Source organism: Oratosquilla oratoria, chromosome 40, assembly GCF_046742065.1.
Source record: "Oratosquilla oratoria isolate Oo_2021 chromosome 40, ASM4674206v1, whole genome shotgun sequence".
NCBI classification, from domain to species: Eukaryota; Metazoa; Arthropoda; class Malacostraca; order Stomatopoda; family Squillidae; genus Oratosquilla; species Oratosquilla oratoria.
In genome coordinates, this window is record NC_134816.1 from 25809243 (window position 1) to 25829263 (window position 20021).

At 39.4% G+C, this 20021-nt stretch overlaps 1 protein-coding gene across 1 annotated transcript in view; it reads left to right on the forward strand.

Annotated features, from left to right (window-relative positions):
• LOC143020699 (deoxyribonuclease-1-like) overlaps positions 1-20021 on the forward strand; it is a 37679-nt gene that overhangs the window by 13840 nt on the left and 3818 nt on the right. Inside the window, exons 4-6 of the mRNA XM_076177351.1 lie at positions 9072-9304; positions 10943-11096; positions 19461-19557. Of these exons, the coding sequence (XP_076033466.1) occupies positions 9072-9304; positions 10943-11096; positions 19461-19557 (484 nt within the window). The remainder of the gene's footprint in view (positions 1-9071; positions 9305-10942; positions 11097-19460; positions 19558-20021) is intronic.

A 20021-nucleotide genomic window follows, 5' to 3' on the forward strand; every position in this document is an offset into this window, starting at 1 on the left:
AGGGCAGTGGACAGGGTGCAGGGATGACCCGTCATCTAGGAGGTGCTAAGATGGGAGGGAGGGTGGAGGGGTGTGGAGTGTTTTCAGGGATGGAATGGGTGGGAATGATTTTATGCCTTTTCCTTTATGGCCACCTCCCTAGTAAGGGGGAAAAAGCCTTGGTATATGTATGTATGTATGTAGATTAAGTAGCTACACTCCACCTTTTTCTTACCTCTGTAAGATTTAATTGATCTCATTAAGAGGCGTATAGATGTTCTAGAACCTGGATTGCAGGAACTCCTTGGGTTGTGGTCTAACATTCGATGCATCAACTCAAAAACAGTCTAGTTCATGACACTCCATAAATTATTTTTATTGGACAAGGAGGGGGGGGGGATCACCATATGATGAAGTTATGTGCTATATCTCAATACAACCTTGACACATGCAGTGTGGTAGGGAACTGGGATGACCCTTTTGAATTGCTTAGATGGAAGGGGTGTTAAATGTGTTTAACTGTGTATGAAGCAAGTTAGTTTGTGCTTTGACTTTCTCATCCTAGTTATAAAGGAGCTCTTGATGTGTATAATTTCAACTTGTTACAATGTATCAGTATATATATATCTCTATATATATATACACACACACACACACACACACACATGCACATGGGCGGGGAGTTGGGGGTGTGTGTGTGTGCAAGGTCATAGCATTACCCATAGATCGGACCTACGAGCTCTGAGCTCTCTTCCAGGAGGGAAATAGCTGTCGATCACGAGTCCAACACGTGATCCAAAGACCAAGTGAATACACACACACTCTCAAAACTATCATATGAAGAGAGACTACAAAAACTTAAACTACAGACACTAGAGCAAAGAAGAGAGAGAGGAGATTTGATAGCTATTTACAGAATCATGAAAGGCATAGAAATTACTGATAGAGAGAATCTGATAAAATGGGATGACAGAAACACAAGAGGACACGGAAAGAAAATAAAAAAAGACAGCTATAGAAGAGATTTGAAAAAGAACAGCTTTCCTCACAGAGCAATAGACAGTTGGAACAAGTTAGATGAGAAAGTGGTGTGTGCAAAAACAATACATGAATTTAAAAATAGTTTAGATAAAATGAGATATGAAGACGGGACCCCACGAGCATAGCTCCCCTTCCCGTAAAATACAACTAGGTAAATACAACTAGGTAAATACAAGAATATAAGAACAAACTAGATGCTGAAAGATACAAAGATGGGTCACTACGAGCATAGCTCCCTTCCCATATAATACAACTAGGTAAATACATATACATATATATATATATAATTTTTTTTCTAAACAGAAATGTAGTAACACATTTATAAATGACACACAGGAAACCCACAGTCGGAGAAAATAAACTTCGAATAAAGAAGATTCCTATATTTTGGCTATCATCTGTAGCCCTCTTCAGGAAAGTACTGATAGCCAAAATATAGGAATCTTCTTTATTCGAAGTTTATTTTCTCTGACTGTGGGTTTCCTGTGTGTCATATATATATATATATATATATATAACTATGAGAGTAATTCGCTAATAGCAGCGACACGAATCCTGCATGCAACTGTCACAAAAAAATTTATCGATATATATATATAAATATATATATATATATATGTTATAATCAACATATGAAACACTTCAATGACTTGCACATTTTCGTAGCTGGGTCTCCCTTCGATACTGGCATGCATGTGCGTGAATGTAGAATGTGTGTTCTCTACATACGAATTGGTAGGCTGAGTTCTTGGCTTTAATGCTCCACTTTGAGGATCAATTCTGTTCTCACTACTACATAGGTACATGGCAAGCCCACAGGAAACCTCGGAGGGTTGCCAGACACATATTATTATATACAAAGGTTGCCAATTTATGAAAAGGATGTTATTGCCATATGAGGAGTATTGAGAAGTTGGGTTGCTTTGATCGAGGCATTGGCTGATCGGTTGCAGGTGGCTGACCCGAGAACACAGCTGGGCTATTGTTCAAGATAGAGGCTTAACCTGAGATGCCAAGAATCTTTTGTTGTCAAAATGGGCGTTGACAAGAAAAGTCAGTTAGCTTGGTCCAGAAGTCCCTAGGGAGAGCTTGTCCCGTCATTGGAACCACATCTTGTAGCATATTGTGCATGCATGCATGTGCATGCCAGTATTGAAAGGTAAAGTCTGGGATTGTTTTGTTTTTTTTAATGTGCCAGACAGCTCTCTGGCTTCAAATACAAGGCAAGCTCTGTTCAAAGCTTGGAGGGTAGCCAGAAACATTTTATATATACGTATTTAGTGTTGCCAAAACTTGGTATATACAAGGTTTTGTTATTTCAATTTGAATGATGGCGAGAGGTGCCAAATTAGGTGCTAATTCTATTGTATGTTGAAGGCCGTCTCCTTTTGTCCAGCGCAGGTGAGCAGAGGGCTTCAGGTGGCTTGAGTCAAGATGCCCTGAGCCTATTGTTTGCTAGGGCGTGGTTGGAAAAGTTGCAGCTGGGTCACTGCAAAGATAATGGATTTTCCCTTGAGAGATCCAAAAAGACAGTGGAAGTCGTCAGGGTATCCTTTCACAGCATATGTGTGCATCCACGTGTGTGCATGCTAGGTACTGAAGGGAGAGGACAGACACGCTGAATATCTAAGATGATAACAGCGAAAGGAGATGATAACGTGGCTCAGTCCGCTATCCTTATTGGCTCCAGTGAGATTGTTACTATGAAAGACAGAAAACAAAACAAAATAAAACAAGGCTTTTTGCAGGACCTTGGCAAGAAGATACATACAGAAATTTGTGTAATAAAGGTGGTATTGGGAAAGGAAATAGACTTAACTGTATGAGCATGAGGAAAGTAGATATTGTTTCCATTCACCTAGGCAAGAATATACGTTTATGAAGTCGCTCAATTTCAAAGATTATAGTGAGGAAGGGGAACTGGAGGTTTTGGTTGAGAAGATTGGTGATGGTCCTCTATTGCAGGGATAATGTGGGTCACTTGAAGGGACGGTCTCTATGTTGAAGCTACGGGGAACTCTTTCGATATGATCTTTGTGCAAGACGGTCGCCATGAGATTGTGCAAACTGAGTGCTTTGACTTAGTTCATTAACTCATGTCCAATGATACAATAGGTTCCAGAGAGTTTGGTGGAGAGGATCGAGGTGGGTGTGTGGTCGAGGATGTAAACAATGTAAACATCAATGGTATTTACTGGGTGTTTTGTCCTTAGTTTTGCTGATACAGTATAGACATGTGTGAGGAGCTAGAGCATCTGTTACACTTTGAATGCAAGTTTACAGCTGTCAGTGAATTAGCAGGGTTGTGGGAATGTGTCAGTGTGGCAGTGCCTGGGCTAACAGCTGGTGCATCCTCATGTGATGAAGCAGAGTGAATTTGTGCAGTGGGGCTAGAATTAATTGACATTAAATCAAGTTCTGCCTGCTCGGCTATGTTGATGTGGTTGACTTTGTGGAAAATTGCCGATGGTAATGCAGGGAGGAAATGATTAGCATAAATGATGCCATGTTGAACAGGGTAAATATTATGTTGTTTCATCAATGTTAAGCCTATGAGGATATCAGCAGGAAAGTAAATGTCAGCTGTGAAGGTGGTAACTGGAATGGCTGGGCACTCATCTTTGAAGCTAATGTCTAGGGAGAATTTACCAATGAATAGGAATGGTGTACCATCTGCATTGCAAAGGTTGATGTTGGGGGTTCCAAAATAGTGACATGTTTTGTTTCAGTGACGAATTTGTGGAAACTGTGTACTGACATGATGTTAACTAGGGAACCTGTGTTGATAAATATTGTCACTTTGGTGTTACTAGACTTAGCACTGAAGGTTAAGGAATGGGAAGATATGTCTGGGATATCCAGGGTATGTAACAGTGGAGTTGAAAATTGAATATCTTGGTATGGAGTAACTGTCTTGGGTGTGCACTGAGTCTTTGTATTCTGTAGTCACAAAGGAGATATGTTACGTGAGTGCCTTGCAGGAGATATGTGTTATGTGAATGTCTAACAGGAGATGTGTTACATGAATGTCTAGCAGATGTGTTCCGTGAATGTCTAGCAGATGTGTTAAGTGAATGTATAGAAGGAGAGTGATCTGGGGATTCTGGTCTGTGTTGCCCTCATGCTAGCAGCACATGGCAACAATCACTCATGTGAAAACATGTACCATGATGCTCACATTATCGGTTTGGTTGTGATTGATATTTGTAATAACATGTGTTTACAAGGTGTAATGGTTTGTGGCAGTATGTACAAAACATTTGTGTTCTTGAAGGAGAACGTTGTCATGAACAATATCACATATGTCTTGATCTCATGTTATGTGAGGAGGACCATATGATCTGGGCTATCATGTGTGTGGGTGCTATGGGTACTAACTGATTTTGTATCTGAATGATAACTTGGTCTGTGTCAGAGAATTTCCTGGAGAATTTGCCTAATGTGATACCTGGTGTGAATGTAATTATGCTAGCTTTCTGGAGTGTGTCTGGGTGTAATTGGGAGAGTATGCAAAAGTATGCCATGAGAAAGACTATGTGTTCTAATGGAATTTTGTTGTCTGAGACCCAGTCTGAGTTTTTGAGGCTTTCTCTGAGTTTGCTCTTAATGCTGAAGCTATTTTGACCACTCTTTGTGGTGTGTGGGCCATGATTGTAAGTTTTTGCCAAAGAGTATAGGGGGGAAAGTGCTAAAAGTGGCTCAAATACAGCAAATAACTTTTTAAATTGTTCTACGGATTGATCATAGGATGCTGTTTCTTCAAATAAGTCAGGCTGAATGATGTCACCAGCTAATGTGTCATTCTTGTCTATTTTGGATGTTAAGATGGATATCTTTGTTTTGTCATTTGTGGCATTCCTATGTAGCATTTTCAAGTTACCTTCAGTGAGGACCCTATGTACAGGAATGTTCCTGCCATTGAAGAATGGTAATGTTGTATCATCTTTGATGACTGTGATAAGATTTTGTGTCATAGTGTTTTGAGTAGGAGGTGAATTGTCTGGATAGTTGGTAGGAGGGGACATGGTGAAAACATAGCTTAGCTTTGTGTACAGGGTCAGTATGTCAAGTCAGAGAGGGCTTTAGACACATTCATGTATGGAATAAAAATGTGTGGAGATCATGTTGCTCCCAGGTGGCACTGAGAATGGAAAAATATCTACTTAACCAAGATGATGTTGGAGTGTTAGTCTATGATGGTGCTGTAGTGGGGCAAAATGATATGATGGAAGGATGCACTGCTGGAAACAGGGGGAGTGATTAATGTATTGTTTTGGCGAGTTAGAAAATATGTAATAATTGTGTATATATGAAATGAGAAAATAAAATAAATGAAGGTGGACATCTTGCACAGCTAGATGTGGGGAGTTGGGAAACATTGGCTTGTAGATGCTGTGATGATCATTGGAGCATAGAATATGATTGTTGGAGCATTGTAGTGTTGGCTCAGTGCATCTCGGGTCAAGCCACCTGAAATCCTCTGCTTGAACAATTGCACTAGACAAAAGGACATGGACTTCGACATACAATAGAATCAGTGCCTAATCCGGCACCTCTTGAAGTAATTCAAGTTGAAGTGAAAAAACCTTGTATACACCAAGATTTTGGCAACATTGTAAATATGTATATATAAAATGTTTCTGGCAACCCTCTAAGCTTTGAACAGAGCTTGCCTTGTATTTGAAGCCAGAGAGTTGTCTGGTACATTTAAGAAAACAACAATTCCAGACTTTACCTTTCATCCAATGTAGAGGTAAAACTTACGCTCTACATTCTGGTGGCTAGCAGTGACAGATGGAACCTACACTACATTCTGGTGGCCAGTGGTGAGAGATGAAACTTCAGCTCTACTTATTCCTCTGAGGCACAACTCTTTGACATCTCCCAATGCTAACAACCTCTGCTGAAGCAATAACATATGAGGCAACCCCTCTTAGCAACATTGCCCGCCATCCTACTATGAAGCAAAGAGTCCTACTTCTACACTGAGCATCCTCCAGCATCTATGATGGGGAAGCCCCGTCCAAGGGATTCTCCAGCATCCATAATGCCTGCCGCCTTCACCACGTCAACACAGAGACATTGGACCACCCTTCTCCACCATCACACGAGTCAGACGACAACCCATCTCCATCATTGCATGAGTTGGACAACAACATTCTCCACCATTGCACGAGTTGGACGGCCACCCTTCTCCACCATCACACGAGTTGGACAACCCGCCCCACTTCTCCAACATCGCATCGTGCTTCGCACATCACTGCACCAACAGGTAATGATCATCTTGTATGAGCCAACACTACAACACCCCCATCTTTGTATCTCGCAACATCTGGTTTCTTCTTAAATTCCAGATTGCTCCAGATATCCTAGAGATGGATGTATTCTAGCTCTGCAGTTGGCTCTTCATCAGGCTACAGGAGTTTTTTATGGGGCTTAGATTGGGATTATTACCTGGCCAATCCTTAATGCAGTCAATATCCACCCACTCAAAATATTCATGGATCAGTTTGGCAGTGTGAGCTGGTGCACCATCTTGCATAAACATTTCAGTTTTTCAGGATGTGAAACATATCTCCAAGTGGTGAGCAAGAAGCTCAACATAATGTTCTTTGTTCACTGTGACATTCTTTGGCTACACCACAAAGTCCCCAGTGCCATGGTACCCAAATGCCCCCTAAACTATGGCACTATCTGGGTGTTTTATAGTCACCATAGTGTACTTTGGGAGGCAAGGATCCAGGCCAGGATGCAATCTGACCTTCCCCTTTCGGTTTCCAGTCAGTGTGAAGGTGAACATATCAGACTACAAAACGGTCTTCCAATTCTCTGGATCCCAGGCTAAATATTTACAACAAAACAGTAGTATTGTCTTCTTTTGTAATGCTGTAGCACTGTAGCAATGTGTAGTGTTAAGAGGTGGACAAAAAAAGCAGGGATGCAGGAAGCAGTGAAAGGGCACTTCAAAAGAAAAGGTCAGGGTGGCCTCATGTGGCCTGAAGGTACTGGAGTGTCAGGTGGACAATGAGCCTCACACCTGTGTAAAAATTTGAGGAAAAGAACCTGAGGCTCCTTCAGGACATCTCGGTGCTGACAATACATGAATGCCTCTATAACAACCTCAAATCTCAAATCTGAGTAACATGCACCACAAAAAATCCCATTTTAACAGCATTGCAAAAGAAGACAAAACTACAGTTTTGTTTTAAATATTTGGTCTGGGATTCATAGAAGTGGAAGACAGTTTTGTGGTCTGATAAGTCCCCCTTCACACTGGCTGGAAACCAAGGAGGCAAGGTCAGGTTGCATCATGGCTTGGATCCTTACTTCCCACAGTACACTAAAAATATTGTAAAACACCCAGATAGTATTATGGTCTGGGGGGGCATTTGGGTACCATGGCATTGGATGTTTAGTGGAGTTGTGAAAGAACCTCACAGTGAACAAAGAACATTATGTTGAGCTTCTTGCTGACAACTTACAGGACTGTTTTATATCCTAAAAACTGAAATATTTATGCAGGATGGTGCATTAGCTCACACTGCCATGAATGTTTTGAGTGGGTGGATTGATTATGTGAAAGACTGGCCAGGTATTGATTCCAATCTAAACCCCATAGAAAACATCTGGAGCCTGATGAAGAGCCAATTACATGGCCAGGATACATCCTCTTGTATGAGATCTGGAGCAATCTGGAATCATGCCTCCTCCAAAATCTGGCTTTATCCATACCCAAATGTTCCCAGAGCTGCCTGAAGAGGAAAGGCCAACCAACAAAGTATTAGAAGTAAGATAAGTATGTCACAGGTCACTTGTGACTCCCAAAAAATTTGAGGCAGACATTGAAATGGAATTATGTATACATTAACGGCTGATTGATTAATTAATTATAGTTGGAGAGAACCGAGCGGTTTGGAAGAGTATTGTCGACTTGTGGATTTTGAAGCTTGAAACTCTAAAGCTTCACACACCAAAACTTAGAAACTCTGAGGCTTCAAACTCCGAAACTTCAAAACTCCGAAGTACAAAGAGTGGAGGAAGAGAGAAGAACCACATGGACCAGTTGACGGACAGAGCTGGTGGAAGTCGAGAGTGCTGGTGCTGGAGTACAGACTAGTTGGTATCACTGTATCACCATTGCGAGTTCGTTCTGCATTGGACCATCTGGGTGAGCTTGGAGTGAAAGCATATGGCCGGCAAGGAGCTGCAGGGCTGGACCAGTTGCTTTACTTCATCAGTCGGCTTTGCTAGTGACCCCCCCCATCCAGTGTTGGGTGTTGCCGATGCTAATTCGGGGTACGATGTGTACTCATGACTGAAAGAAGCTTGTGAAGCATTGACTCTCACAACAGTTGTATCTGCCAGAGTTGTGACTGAGCGTATTCTGTGACAGGTTGTGATAGTTGTGAACATTGCGAAGTGCCAGTTGCAGTTGCCCCGCTGGTGAGATTCTGCTGTCATGAGCAGTCGAGTGACATTGGAATCTGAACTCACTATGAGACTGTTTGGTTTGTTATGTGTATGTGTGTGGATATATATATATATATATATATATATATATATATATATATATATATATATATATATATATATATATATATATATATATATAATTGTTTTGGTATTATTATTGTTATTGGTGTGAATGACTGATTGTTAATTATTAGTTAGAATATACTTTTAATTTGTCTGATTAGGCCCTTGCTCTCCGACATTAATATACACAATGCTATACAGAAGGAAGTACCCACACAAAAATATAAGTAAACTATTCAGAACCTTCATAGGCCAGTGAAGCTGATGGAGTAAGTTGAAAATATATATATTGCATTTAACATTGTTAGTCAACTCCTACAGAGGTGTAAATGTTCTGACAAAGTATATAAATATTTTTCTCTTAATTTTTTCGGTCAGCCTTTGCTGTATTGTGAAGCAAAAACACACAGCCCCATCACTTTGGCTGCTGACTGTATATGTATATATTTGTATCAATGTTTGTACTTTCAAGGAGAAAAATGCATCTAATTTTTTTTTTCCCAATACCATTCTAGGTACTGTATATATTGGAAACCATCTTGTGTCAACGTGAGTAATACATTCCCGTTTGAAGACCCAGAAGACATTTTCCAGTATGAACCTTTCACAGTCATCTTTACTACCAACTTGATAGATCTCCCTTTGTTCGCTATCATGGCACTCCATGTCAAACCAAGTGATGCACCTAAAGAGATAGACAGCATTGTTAAGGCCTATGATTCACTTAACAAGGCACATAACATTACAGGTAAGATACTTATAATACTTGATTACAAATGTCTTTTCATTAAATTAATGGATACCTTAGCTCACTGTGTAAGTTTTCTTGTTCATGCAACAAAAAATTATACTAACAACATACTAATCAATCATCTACAGTTCTCCTATACATAGTAAATGATGCGCATCCTAAAAAGGGCTGATTAGTTGTGCTGGCTGCTGCCAAGCTGTACTGCCTTTCATTTCCAATACAGTGATTACAGGGCCAGTAATGTTTACAGTGTAGGTTGTGACTACATCTTTCCAGATATCACCATCTCCTCATCCCTTCCCTATGTGTTCATAATGGGAAGATTGAATCTATTGTTAGATACTGGGAGGTAAGTTCCCAAGGAGTTGTGAATCTCCTACTAGAGAAAACCAGGACAATAGACACACTGATAAGATTAGGATCACTCCTATGCTTACCAGCTTGTACTAGCAAGAGTGGAGAAGGAAGAGGGGAATAAGAAGGGAGCAGTTACCAATTATAAGATTTCCTTCTGTGAAAAGGCAAAGAAAATATAGTTAAAGTTAAAAGTGAGGAGGAGCTAGAGGAAGAGAAAGAGATATCTAGTATGATATTAGCAACAACTAACACTTCTATCACTGGGGACAATATTGCACCAAAAGTGTGAAGTTAGAGAAGTGGTAAAGGAGAGATTTAAAGAGGGCTGCATAAATGAAAAGAAATGAACATTCTTTTCTGGATGGAGATCGCTCTCTCTCTCTCATGAAAGAATGATGGAACACTGGCCCAAAAGAAAATCAATAAAGTCCCTTATATATTGACTCAGAAAATGTATTCAGTCCATATCATAAAAAAGTGGCATTCAGATCACTGAAAAGGATGGACCTAAGTGAGACCAAAAAACACTTGTATAGAGGATGTGAAAAATGCAGCTTCCCATACAAATGCATATACTCTGGAATAGCCTAGGGAGATATATAGTATAAACTGGAACCAAATATGAACTTAAAACATGGTATGATAACTGGAGATTATGAGACAGGAACCCATGAACATGGCTCCCTTCCTGTATACAACTAGGCAAATACAGAGATAGGAGGGAGGGAGGGAGAGAAGGAGGAAGGAGTGGGGAGGGGGAGGAGTGGGGAAAGGGAGGAGGAAAAGGAGGAATATAGCAGGGTGGGAGGGGAATAGTTTAGGTTGACTGAGAGATATGGATCAAAAGGTCTCCTGTCGCCATGCTCCGCCTTTGTAATCCTTTGAGATCTTGTGCCCATTCTAGAGACGAAAAGTCTTTCAGGGGTGCATCTTTAGATGAAAGTGAGGGTGGTGATAGGTTTTGAAGACAGGCACCACTGAGATGGTTCTCTCTAGTGTCCATCTCACAGGACCATCACCAGCACATGCCTATTGTTGGTTCCTACTCTTTGCTGACAGAAATGGATTTACATAAATGATACCAAAGAAAAATTTTTCTTAAAAAAAAAAAAAAAAAAAAAAAAAAAAAAAATATATATATATATATATATATATATATATATATATATATATATATATATAACAAAAATACAAATAAATAAATAAATAAAATAAAATGAATAAATAAATTAATTAAAATAATTACCAGAGACTAAGCACAAAATTATTCTATTACAGATGTATTTATAATGGGTGACTTCAATGCAGGCTGCACTTATGTCACATCAGTTGACTGGGAGACTATGCATATACATAAAAATGAAACATACATCTGGCTCATTACAAATCATACTGACACTACTAGTGGGACTACCAGCTGCCCATATGACAGGTAAAGTGTGTTAAAACAGTAGATACCGTCTGAAACTAGGGATGGGACATCACAATTTTGTTGGAAAGTTGATGGACCAACAGCTTGAAAAGGGTGAGAAGCAAGGAGTATTGTAAAATGTTATTTAGAAGAAAAAAAAAAAAAAAAAAAAAAAAAAAAAAAAAAAAAACAAGTATACGAATGGAGTCATAAGTGGAAAATTAATTCTGCTGTATTACACCTAGATCTCTTAATCCAACACTCACCAACTGCCACTTGTGAGGATGTTTGGGCCTAGGGCATAAACCCACTTCGGAAATTGGTGGTGTTTTATGTCCTGGACCTAAACTCCTGCACTATACTCGGTGCATCGAAAACTGGCCGTTAGGGCGGAGCACGGGGATTCCCCGTGTTGCCACATATAATTATTTTCTATATATTTTTTTATTTTAAATTTTATTTTATAATTTTATAATGTTGCCACATATAATTATATTATAAATTTTTGTCACACACCACCACTGAGGTAAAAATCAAAGCAATGTTTTCTATACAAAAGTTTCGTTTCCTCGAGTTGTGGACATGGCATATGAGCAGGAGAGAGCGACGTTGCCACTCCTTCCCTTCTCTGGCCACGCCCCCACAATGAATTCAGAAAGCATTGCATCCACACGCACGTTCTCGCCATGGATAAATACATTATATATATATATATAGAGAGAGAGAGAGAGAGCGAGCGGGTGGGTGGGTGGGCGAGCAGTGCGGGCCGTGTTATCTGTGGAGATGTGGCAACACTGGGAAATTCCCTAACCCAGCCTTAGCGGCCACTTCTCGTTGTGTTAGGTATAGTGGCAGTTGGCAAGTGTTGGATTAAGAGACCTAGGTGTACAAAGAAATACAAAATATTGGAAATGGGACATGGCAAGAAGATACCAACAATGGATTACAAAATGGGATATGAAAAAACAACAAAGGCAAGGGAGGAGAAGGAACTTGGTATCATAATCAAAGATGACCTATCACCTAAACCTCACACAAAGAAAATAACTGGAGAGGCCTATAACCTGTTGAAAAATGTAAGAGTGGCATTTCACTACATAGATGAAGACATGATGAAGAAAATCATTGAAAGTTTGATATGACCCAGACTGGAATATGCCATGGTGATGTGGTCATCATACATACATATATACATATACCAAGGGCTTTTCCCCCTTACAAGAGAGGTAGCAAAAGTCAAAGGCATAAATCCATTACCACCCATTTCATTGCCACATACTCCACTCCCATTCACCACTTCTCCCTCCCTCTTTTCTTGGCTCCTCCTGGATGACAGGTCATCCCTGTATCTCACCCACTGCCCTGGGTCAGAAGTAATTTAGCAAAACACAGTACATCCACAAAAAGGCCTCTTCATTTAATCAGCAACCCCCCTCCTTTCCCTCATACAGAAAAAGAAAAGACGGGGAGAAATCCCTTCTGGCTTCATCAGAATATCATTCACACATACTAACCTCCCCATCCCTTCCATGCATCACAGCATCATCCATACATAACCATTCTCCACTCACCCCTATCTTGTCTTCTCCCTTCCTCAACAGACATCCCAACAGCCCTCTTACCCCAGCCATCCATCTCGTCCTTGGTCGCCCCCTCATGTTCACTCCATCCACCTCTGTCTTCCACACTTCTTTTACTAACCTTTCTTCACTCATTCTTTCCATGTGTCCAAACCATCCCAGTACTCTTTCATCAACCCTATCTCCCAACTCTTTTTCCACCCCCGCTCTCCTCACTTCCTTTCTCACTCTATCCAGCCCAGTAACCCCTACCATACTTCTCAGGCATTTCATTTCAAACACATTTAAATTCTTCCTTTCTTATGTTCCATGTTTCTGCCCCATTCATTGCTCTTGGCACAATCATTACAGAAAGACTTAGATAAAGCCTGGGAATGGAGTCAAAAGTGGGAAGTGAACTTTAACATCAAGAAATGTAGTATAATGGAGTTTGGAAAAAGTAAAAATAGAATATTGAGGAAGTACAAAATTGGTACAGAAGTAAAAAAAGTGAGCTTGGAAAGGGTCCTAGGAGTAATAATCAGCAGACATGTCACCAGACAAGTATATCAACAAAATAGTTGGAGAAACCTTCAATTTACTAAGGTCGATGAAAGTGGCTTTTGACTATTTGGATGAGGAAATGGTAAAGAAAATATTAGTTACACTGATAAGACCAAGATTGGAGTATGCTGCAACACTATGGACACCCAGTACTAAAAAGAATATAAAGAAATTAGAAAGAATACAAAGAGCAACAACAAAGATGGCACCAACACTCTCCAAATTGACATACGAACAAAGATTGTCCAAATTGGAACTACCAACCCTGGAACAAAGAAGAGAAAGAGGAGATCTACTGACTATTTACAGAATTATGAAAGGAACGGAAGTCCCAGATAGAGATAACTTATTAAAGTGAGACAAGAGAAAAACAAGAAGACATGAAAAGAAACTCAAAAAGGATAGTTATGGAAGAGATCTAAAAAAGAATAGCTTCCCACACAGAGTGGTGAGTATCTGGAATAAATTAGATAAGGCAACAGTGTGCAAATATGTGCAAATATTATTCAAGAATTTAAGAACAAACTTGAAGCTGAAAAATACAAAGACAGGTCACTATGTGCATAGCTCCCTTCCCATATAATACAACTAGGTAAATACAATCTCCCCTTAGCATCCATTCCCAAATGTCTATTTCTCATTACATTTTTTAATCCACCAAGGCATTTACTTGCTTTTCTCAAGTACATTCTACCTCCACTCCTCCCTCTCCTGCCACATTTACCCCCAAGTATCTAAAGCTATCCAGTTCCAATTTGCTACCATCCTCTCCCCTTGTACATCTCATCACCTTACTTTTATCCACATTTATCTTCAACTTCCTTCTTTCGCACACCTTCTCAAACTCTGTCACTAACTTCCTTAACCTCCTGAATATGATGACACCTATGTATGCATCATGAACCGTGATTGGTGTATATGAGAATGCCAGCTTCAGCTTCCTTATCATATTTATTTTGTTGTATCTGAGTTACTCCATATTCTGTGAACAGGCTTGATCGTGTTTTCTGTAATGTTATATTTATTCAGGGGAAAGAGAATGAGTATAACAGTGGTAACTTTATATTTTGTAATGCATGTAATGTGATGTATCACTGTGCATCAAGCAATCTAATGTGTGCATGAATATTTCACTCATATTGAAGAGGTTAATACTCCTCTGATCCTGCTACAAGCACAAGTGTCGCCCATTTTCTTTAACCTCCAATCTCCGGCCCATTACCCTTGTACTTACCTTTTGCACCACCCCATCCTTAAATAAATTGAACAGCCATGACGACATGACACATCCCTAGTAAAGTCCCACCTTTACCTCAAACCACTCACTCTCTCCATTTCTAATTCTAACACAGGCTCTATTACTCTCATAAAAACTCTTGATTGCTCTTAACAGTTTTCCTCCTATCCCATATATCTGCAATACCTCCCACAGTGCCTTCCTATCTACCCATCATAAGCTTTTTGCAAATCCATAAAGGCCAAAAAAAAAAAAATCCTTACTTTTTCCTAAAGCTTTCTCACATACCTGCCTTACCACAAAGATCTGATCCATGCAACACCTACCTTTCCTAAACCCACACTGTTCCTCACGAATTACTCCCCCTGTTCCTCTCCTAATCCTCTCAATCAAGACCCTCCCATAAGTTTTATCAACTACACTCAACAGACTGATCCCTCTGAATCTGCTACACTCACACTTGTCACCCTTTCCCTTGTAAAGAGGAACTATACAGGCACTCCTCTGTCACTCTATCCTCTTTTAGACAACATTAAACAACCTCATCAGCCAGTCCACCATCACTGTACCTCCCTTTTTGAGATGCTCTGCATGACACCCATCTAACCCATCTAGATGGAAAAATGTTATGAATGGAGTTCCTCAGGGTTCCGTTCTTGGGTCACTTCTATTCATAATATATACGATAAAGTCCATGGACTAAAATCTATTGTCTCTAAATTTGCTGATGATACAAAACTGTGCAGAATGGCAAATGATCACTTAAATCAATTATATTCAAGAAGATTTAGATAAACTACAGACATGGTCTGAAAAGTGGCTAATGAGATTTAACACAAGTAAATGCAAGGTTATGCACATAGGTAAAAATAACGGTAAGTATGATTATAAGTTATAGAGATATTTGTTAACAAAAGTGGATAGTGAAAAGGATCTTGGCATTATGATCAGTAACAATCTCAAATCATCTAAGCAGTGTATTTCAGCCTCTGTGAAAGCAAATAAGATTTTAGGACTGATTGCATGATCTTTTTATTTCAAATCCATTTCTCATTAACAAGCTATATAAATCATTAGTTTGTCCACATTTGGAATATGCTGTTTCTGTATGGTCACTGAATCTCATTAAAGACATTGACAGATTGGAAAAAGTACAACAGCAAGCCACAGAACTGATTCCAAGTGATGATGATGATATGATTTAACATCACAGACTCCCCCCTATCAGAAGGCTAGGACAGCACCCCTCATAGAGGACTTTGTAGCTATAAAATAAATCATATGAAAATATACTAAAACATATGAATATGTTTTCCCTAAAAAAAAGCATAGACTCAGAGATGACTTGATACAGGTTTTTAAGATCTAAAGGAAATTGACATCAAAAGTGACCACATTTTCACACTGAATGAAAATCTGACAAGAAATAATGGTTTCAAACTGTCAGGAAATAGATTTAATTTCAAAGTGGGTAGAAACAACTTTGCCAATTATGTAGTCAATGAATGAATTAAACTTCCTGCTTAGGCAGTGCAATGTAGTTCAGTTTGAAGCTTTAGGATTCATCTAGATAAACACCTAAACAAGATAGCGCAATGACTGCCATTTACTTTGTATTGTTTATTTGTTTTTATTATTTGTCCGTTTATTATTTGCTTGATTTTCATTTATTATTAGTTATGTCAATTTATTATTATTTACTGTTTACATGTTTGTTTATTATTTAACTATACTTATGCATTTATTTTATTTATTTATATTATTATAATTTTTATCTATTCATTTATCATTACTATAATTTTTTTGCATCCGACCTAGTTATGGACCAAAAGGTCTCCTGTTGCCATGCTTCGTCTTTGTAATCCACCTCTGTAATAACTACTTTCACTTCATCTTTTCTTTTCCATTTCCCTCATTCATCACTGTCATTTTCTTGGCGTTTCCCACTACAGCTACCTTTCCCTCCCTATCCTCCTTCACATTTAACAACTCCCTAAAATACTCTGTCATCTTCCGCTTACCACTGTTTCTTCTATTATCATCTCTTCATCTGCACCTTTTACTTTTTCTTCTCTATTTGATTCACCTCTCATTCCTTTCTTAATTTCCTTCCAAAACACCTTTTTATTACTTTCAAATTTTTCTGTCATGCTCTTACCCCATTTCACATCTGCTCTCCTTTTTGTCTCTCTTTTCTTTGTACCTCATATGATTCTCTCATCCTATTTTGCAACCAATCTGTGAATGCTCATTTCTTCTCTTCTACAACATTCTGTGCTTCATCATCCCACCACTCACTACCCTTCCTTTTATTTCCTCCCATGCTCCCTGTTCCACACACCATCTTTGCACCCCTTGTGACTCCCTCCTTGAAATATCCCATTCCTCCTCCACTCTTACTTCTACTCTATCCTTTACTCTCTCTCAGCTTCTTCTTGTACTACTCCTTTTCTTTTAAGCATTTAAGCAGTTTACTTTAAGCACCTCCCTAAATTCTGTCCTTTTCCTCCTTTTCCATCTATACTCCATTCTCTACTTACTTTCCACCACAAAATGATCTGATATTCCACCACTCTCTCCCCTTAGAATATGTATATCCAAAACTCTTCCTACTATTCTCCTTAATACCACTATATAGTCCATTAAAGCCATATCTACCACCCTCTCCCATGTGTACTTATGCTTGACTTTCTTCCCAAACACTGTATTAGCTACCATCAACTCTCTATACACATCTCCACCATAAATTCTGCAGTACAATTTTTTCCTGGCACTCCACCTTCCCAATCACTTCATCTATTGGTTCATCTTCTACCCTAGCATTGAGATCTCCCAACACCACTACACTGACACTTCTCCCTAAACCATCTATGCACTAATTTAAATCTATCCAAAAACCCTCCCTTTCCTCTACACCTGTCTCACTACCAGGCCCATATGCACTTACAAAAACCCACATCTCCCTTTCCAGTTTCACCTTCATCCACATAAACCTTAAAGAAACCTCCTTCCACAACACCACATGCCTACCTACCTCTTCACTTACTAGTATAGCCACCCCTTCTCTCCCCATCCTCTCTTCACTCCGGAGTCCTGACACCCAACTTCACTCCCAAACTCAAACTCACCCCTCCCTTTCAACTTAGTTTCACTCAATGCCAACACATCCTTCTCACAAAAATGGGTCACAATGAGCATAGCTCCCCTTCCCATAAAATACAACTAGGTAAATACAAACATACTGCATATCTCTAACCCTTTTACTCTCATCTGTACCACATCCACACACATTAAAAGACCCAAACCTTAGGGTTCTGGTTGGGAAAGTTCTCCCAAATCCTCTTACACCTTTGCTTTTTTTAGGAATGTCCCCTTTGGGGCTTCAAAGAGTAAGATGCCTAGTACTATCCCTGTCCTGTTTTTGTTGACTTTTACAACTCAAGTGGGAACACTCAGTGTCAGTATTCTTTCTCCCCTTCCACAGGGTTTGGCAAAAAAGGAAATGTATATTCAGAGAAATAGTACAGGACAATATTAAGAGTTGGGAATAGCATAATGGAAGGACACAGTATAATAAAGTAGCATCTTTTCTCTATGAATAGAGATTTCCTCTATTACAGACAAAATGATGTGTGGCTCTGGTCTGTAGGGGCACCCATATACCTAAAGTATCAGCTGCATGCTACTGAGCAGATTTTAACCTCATAATAACATTCAGCCAATACCCCAGACAGGGAGGGCATCATACATAAACAAAAATATAAGAAAAGTAAAATACAAAAAGTGGTAACCAACATGAGCCCTGGTCTAAATGACAAAGATATATGAGGAAAGATTAAAGAAACTGGGACTTTGGAGAAGCAAAGGGAGTCAGGTGACATTATAGTGGTATTAAAACTGGGAACAGGTTTAGAAAAAGTGGACAGAAAAGGATAACTAGTATGAGAAGAATGATCTAAAAGCCCATGGTATAAAATTGAAAACACAAACATGTTTAAAAGATACTGGTAAGTATAGCTTTCCACATAAAAGTGTTAACTTGTAGAATAAATTGGATGCAAATGTAACCCATGCTAATACTATAAAAGAATTCAAGGCAAGGTTTGACAAATGGAGAAAAAGATGCAGGACCCCATGAGCATTAATCCAAACCCATAAACTACTACTAGGTAAATAAAAAACACAACACCAAATTCCCTTGATGAGGAAGGTGAAGTCAAAGCATACATGATAATAGTTGTTACTTCAAGTTTCAATGACTGAAATCTAAAACCTTATAAGAGCCACCAACAGTCTCACAGATATTTAGGAAATGTTGAACTACTGTGTGTGTTGTACTAATGGGTCTCTTTTTGTCTCCAATTGGTCCTTATATGGCTGTTCTGGCACATTTGAGAGAAAAGAGAGGTGAAGGGGGAGGGCCAACTGACCAAGGCGAGGAGGAAATGGGGAAGGGCCAAGTGGGGGGGGGGAAGAGAGGGAGGCTTGTGGTTAAAGGAGGAGAGAGGATGCAGTCACTCTTCTTGGCTGCATCTTGTCTGGCCCTTCGCTTGGTCACTTCTTCTAATTTGCACTTTTATGGTTGATATTTCTTGCGCTCTATCATTTTTCACCTTTAGATCACTTTCGAGATTTTTCAATTTTCACTGATTTATTGGAGCACTGTTTAATACACCACCAAGTGAAGCCCAGGTAATGCTTCCATCCACCTACAGAGGGGATGATAACTACTTTTGGTCTAAACTAGAATTGGACTGCAGACACGTTCTGAATGGTAGAAATTTTTATATCAGAGTACTTGTCTGTACTTGAAGGTATCACCTTCGCCCTGAGCAATAAGATTGGCATTATAGTTATCTGTAGCTGTTGGAATCAAACCTGGTATTTGTACACTGCAAGAGACATCAAATTATAGACAAATATATATCTGCATGCAATACCTTCAGTTAAAATGTACATGTGAAAACATTTTGAAAACTAATATGATAAAGTGAAAATATTACTTTAATACATTTTGCACTGCAGGATACTGATGACAGGGAAAGCCCTTAGTAGGAATACATACAACACCAGTGCTAAGCCCTTCTACTTCAATGAGGAATTTGGATTACTTGATAGCCTGGTAAGTTGAAATATTCAACCCTACCCTACTCCTCCCCAGGGTCTTTCTTTGGTTAAGAGATTATTAGAAACTATGCCCTGCTTACTTTTCTCAGTGAGTACTTTTTACTGTTCCACAGTTTTATACATACTCCTGCTAATTCTCTTCCTTCCAACATTAATGTCACACTTCCATCTCTGTGCCTCTGTACTTTGAGATATTGTACATTACTGACCCTCTAAACCAGCCACCATCACCTGGCTGGAGTTCAGGAGAATGTTGCTGATTCACCAGCATATGAAACTCCACCTTCTCTAAGTGAAGTAAGAGAGGCTGCAAGATGACTAGCATCTGTAACATCAGTGCAGAGTTGCTGACAGCTGGAGGTGAAACTATGATGGCGTTCAATGCTCTCTGTCATTTGGCAGTCCAGTAGTACATCCTCAAACTGGGAAAAAGAGTTGGTTGTCCCTGTCTGGAAATGG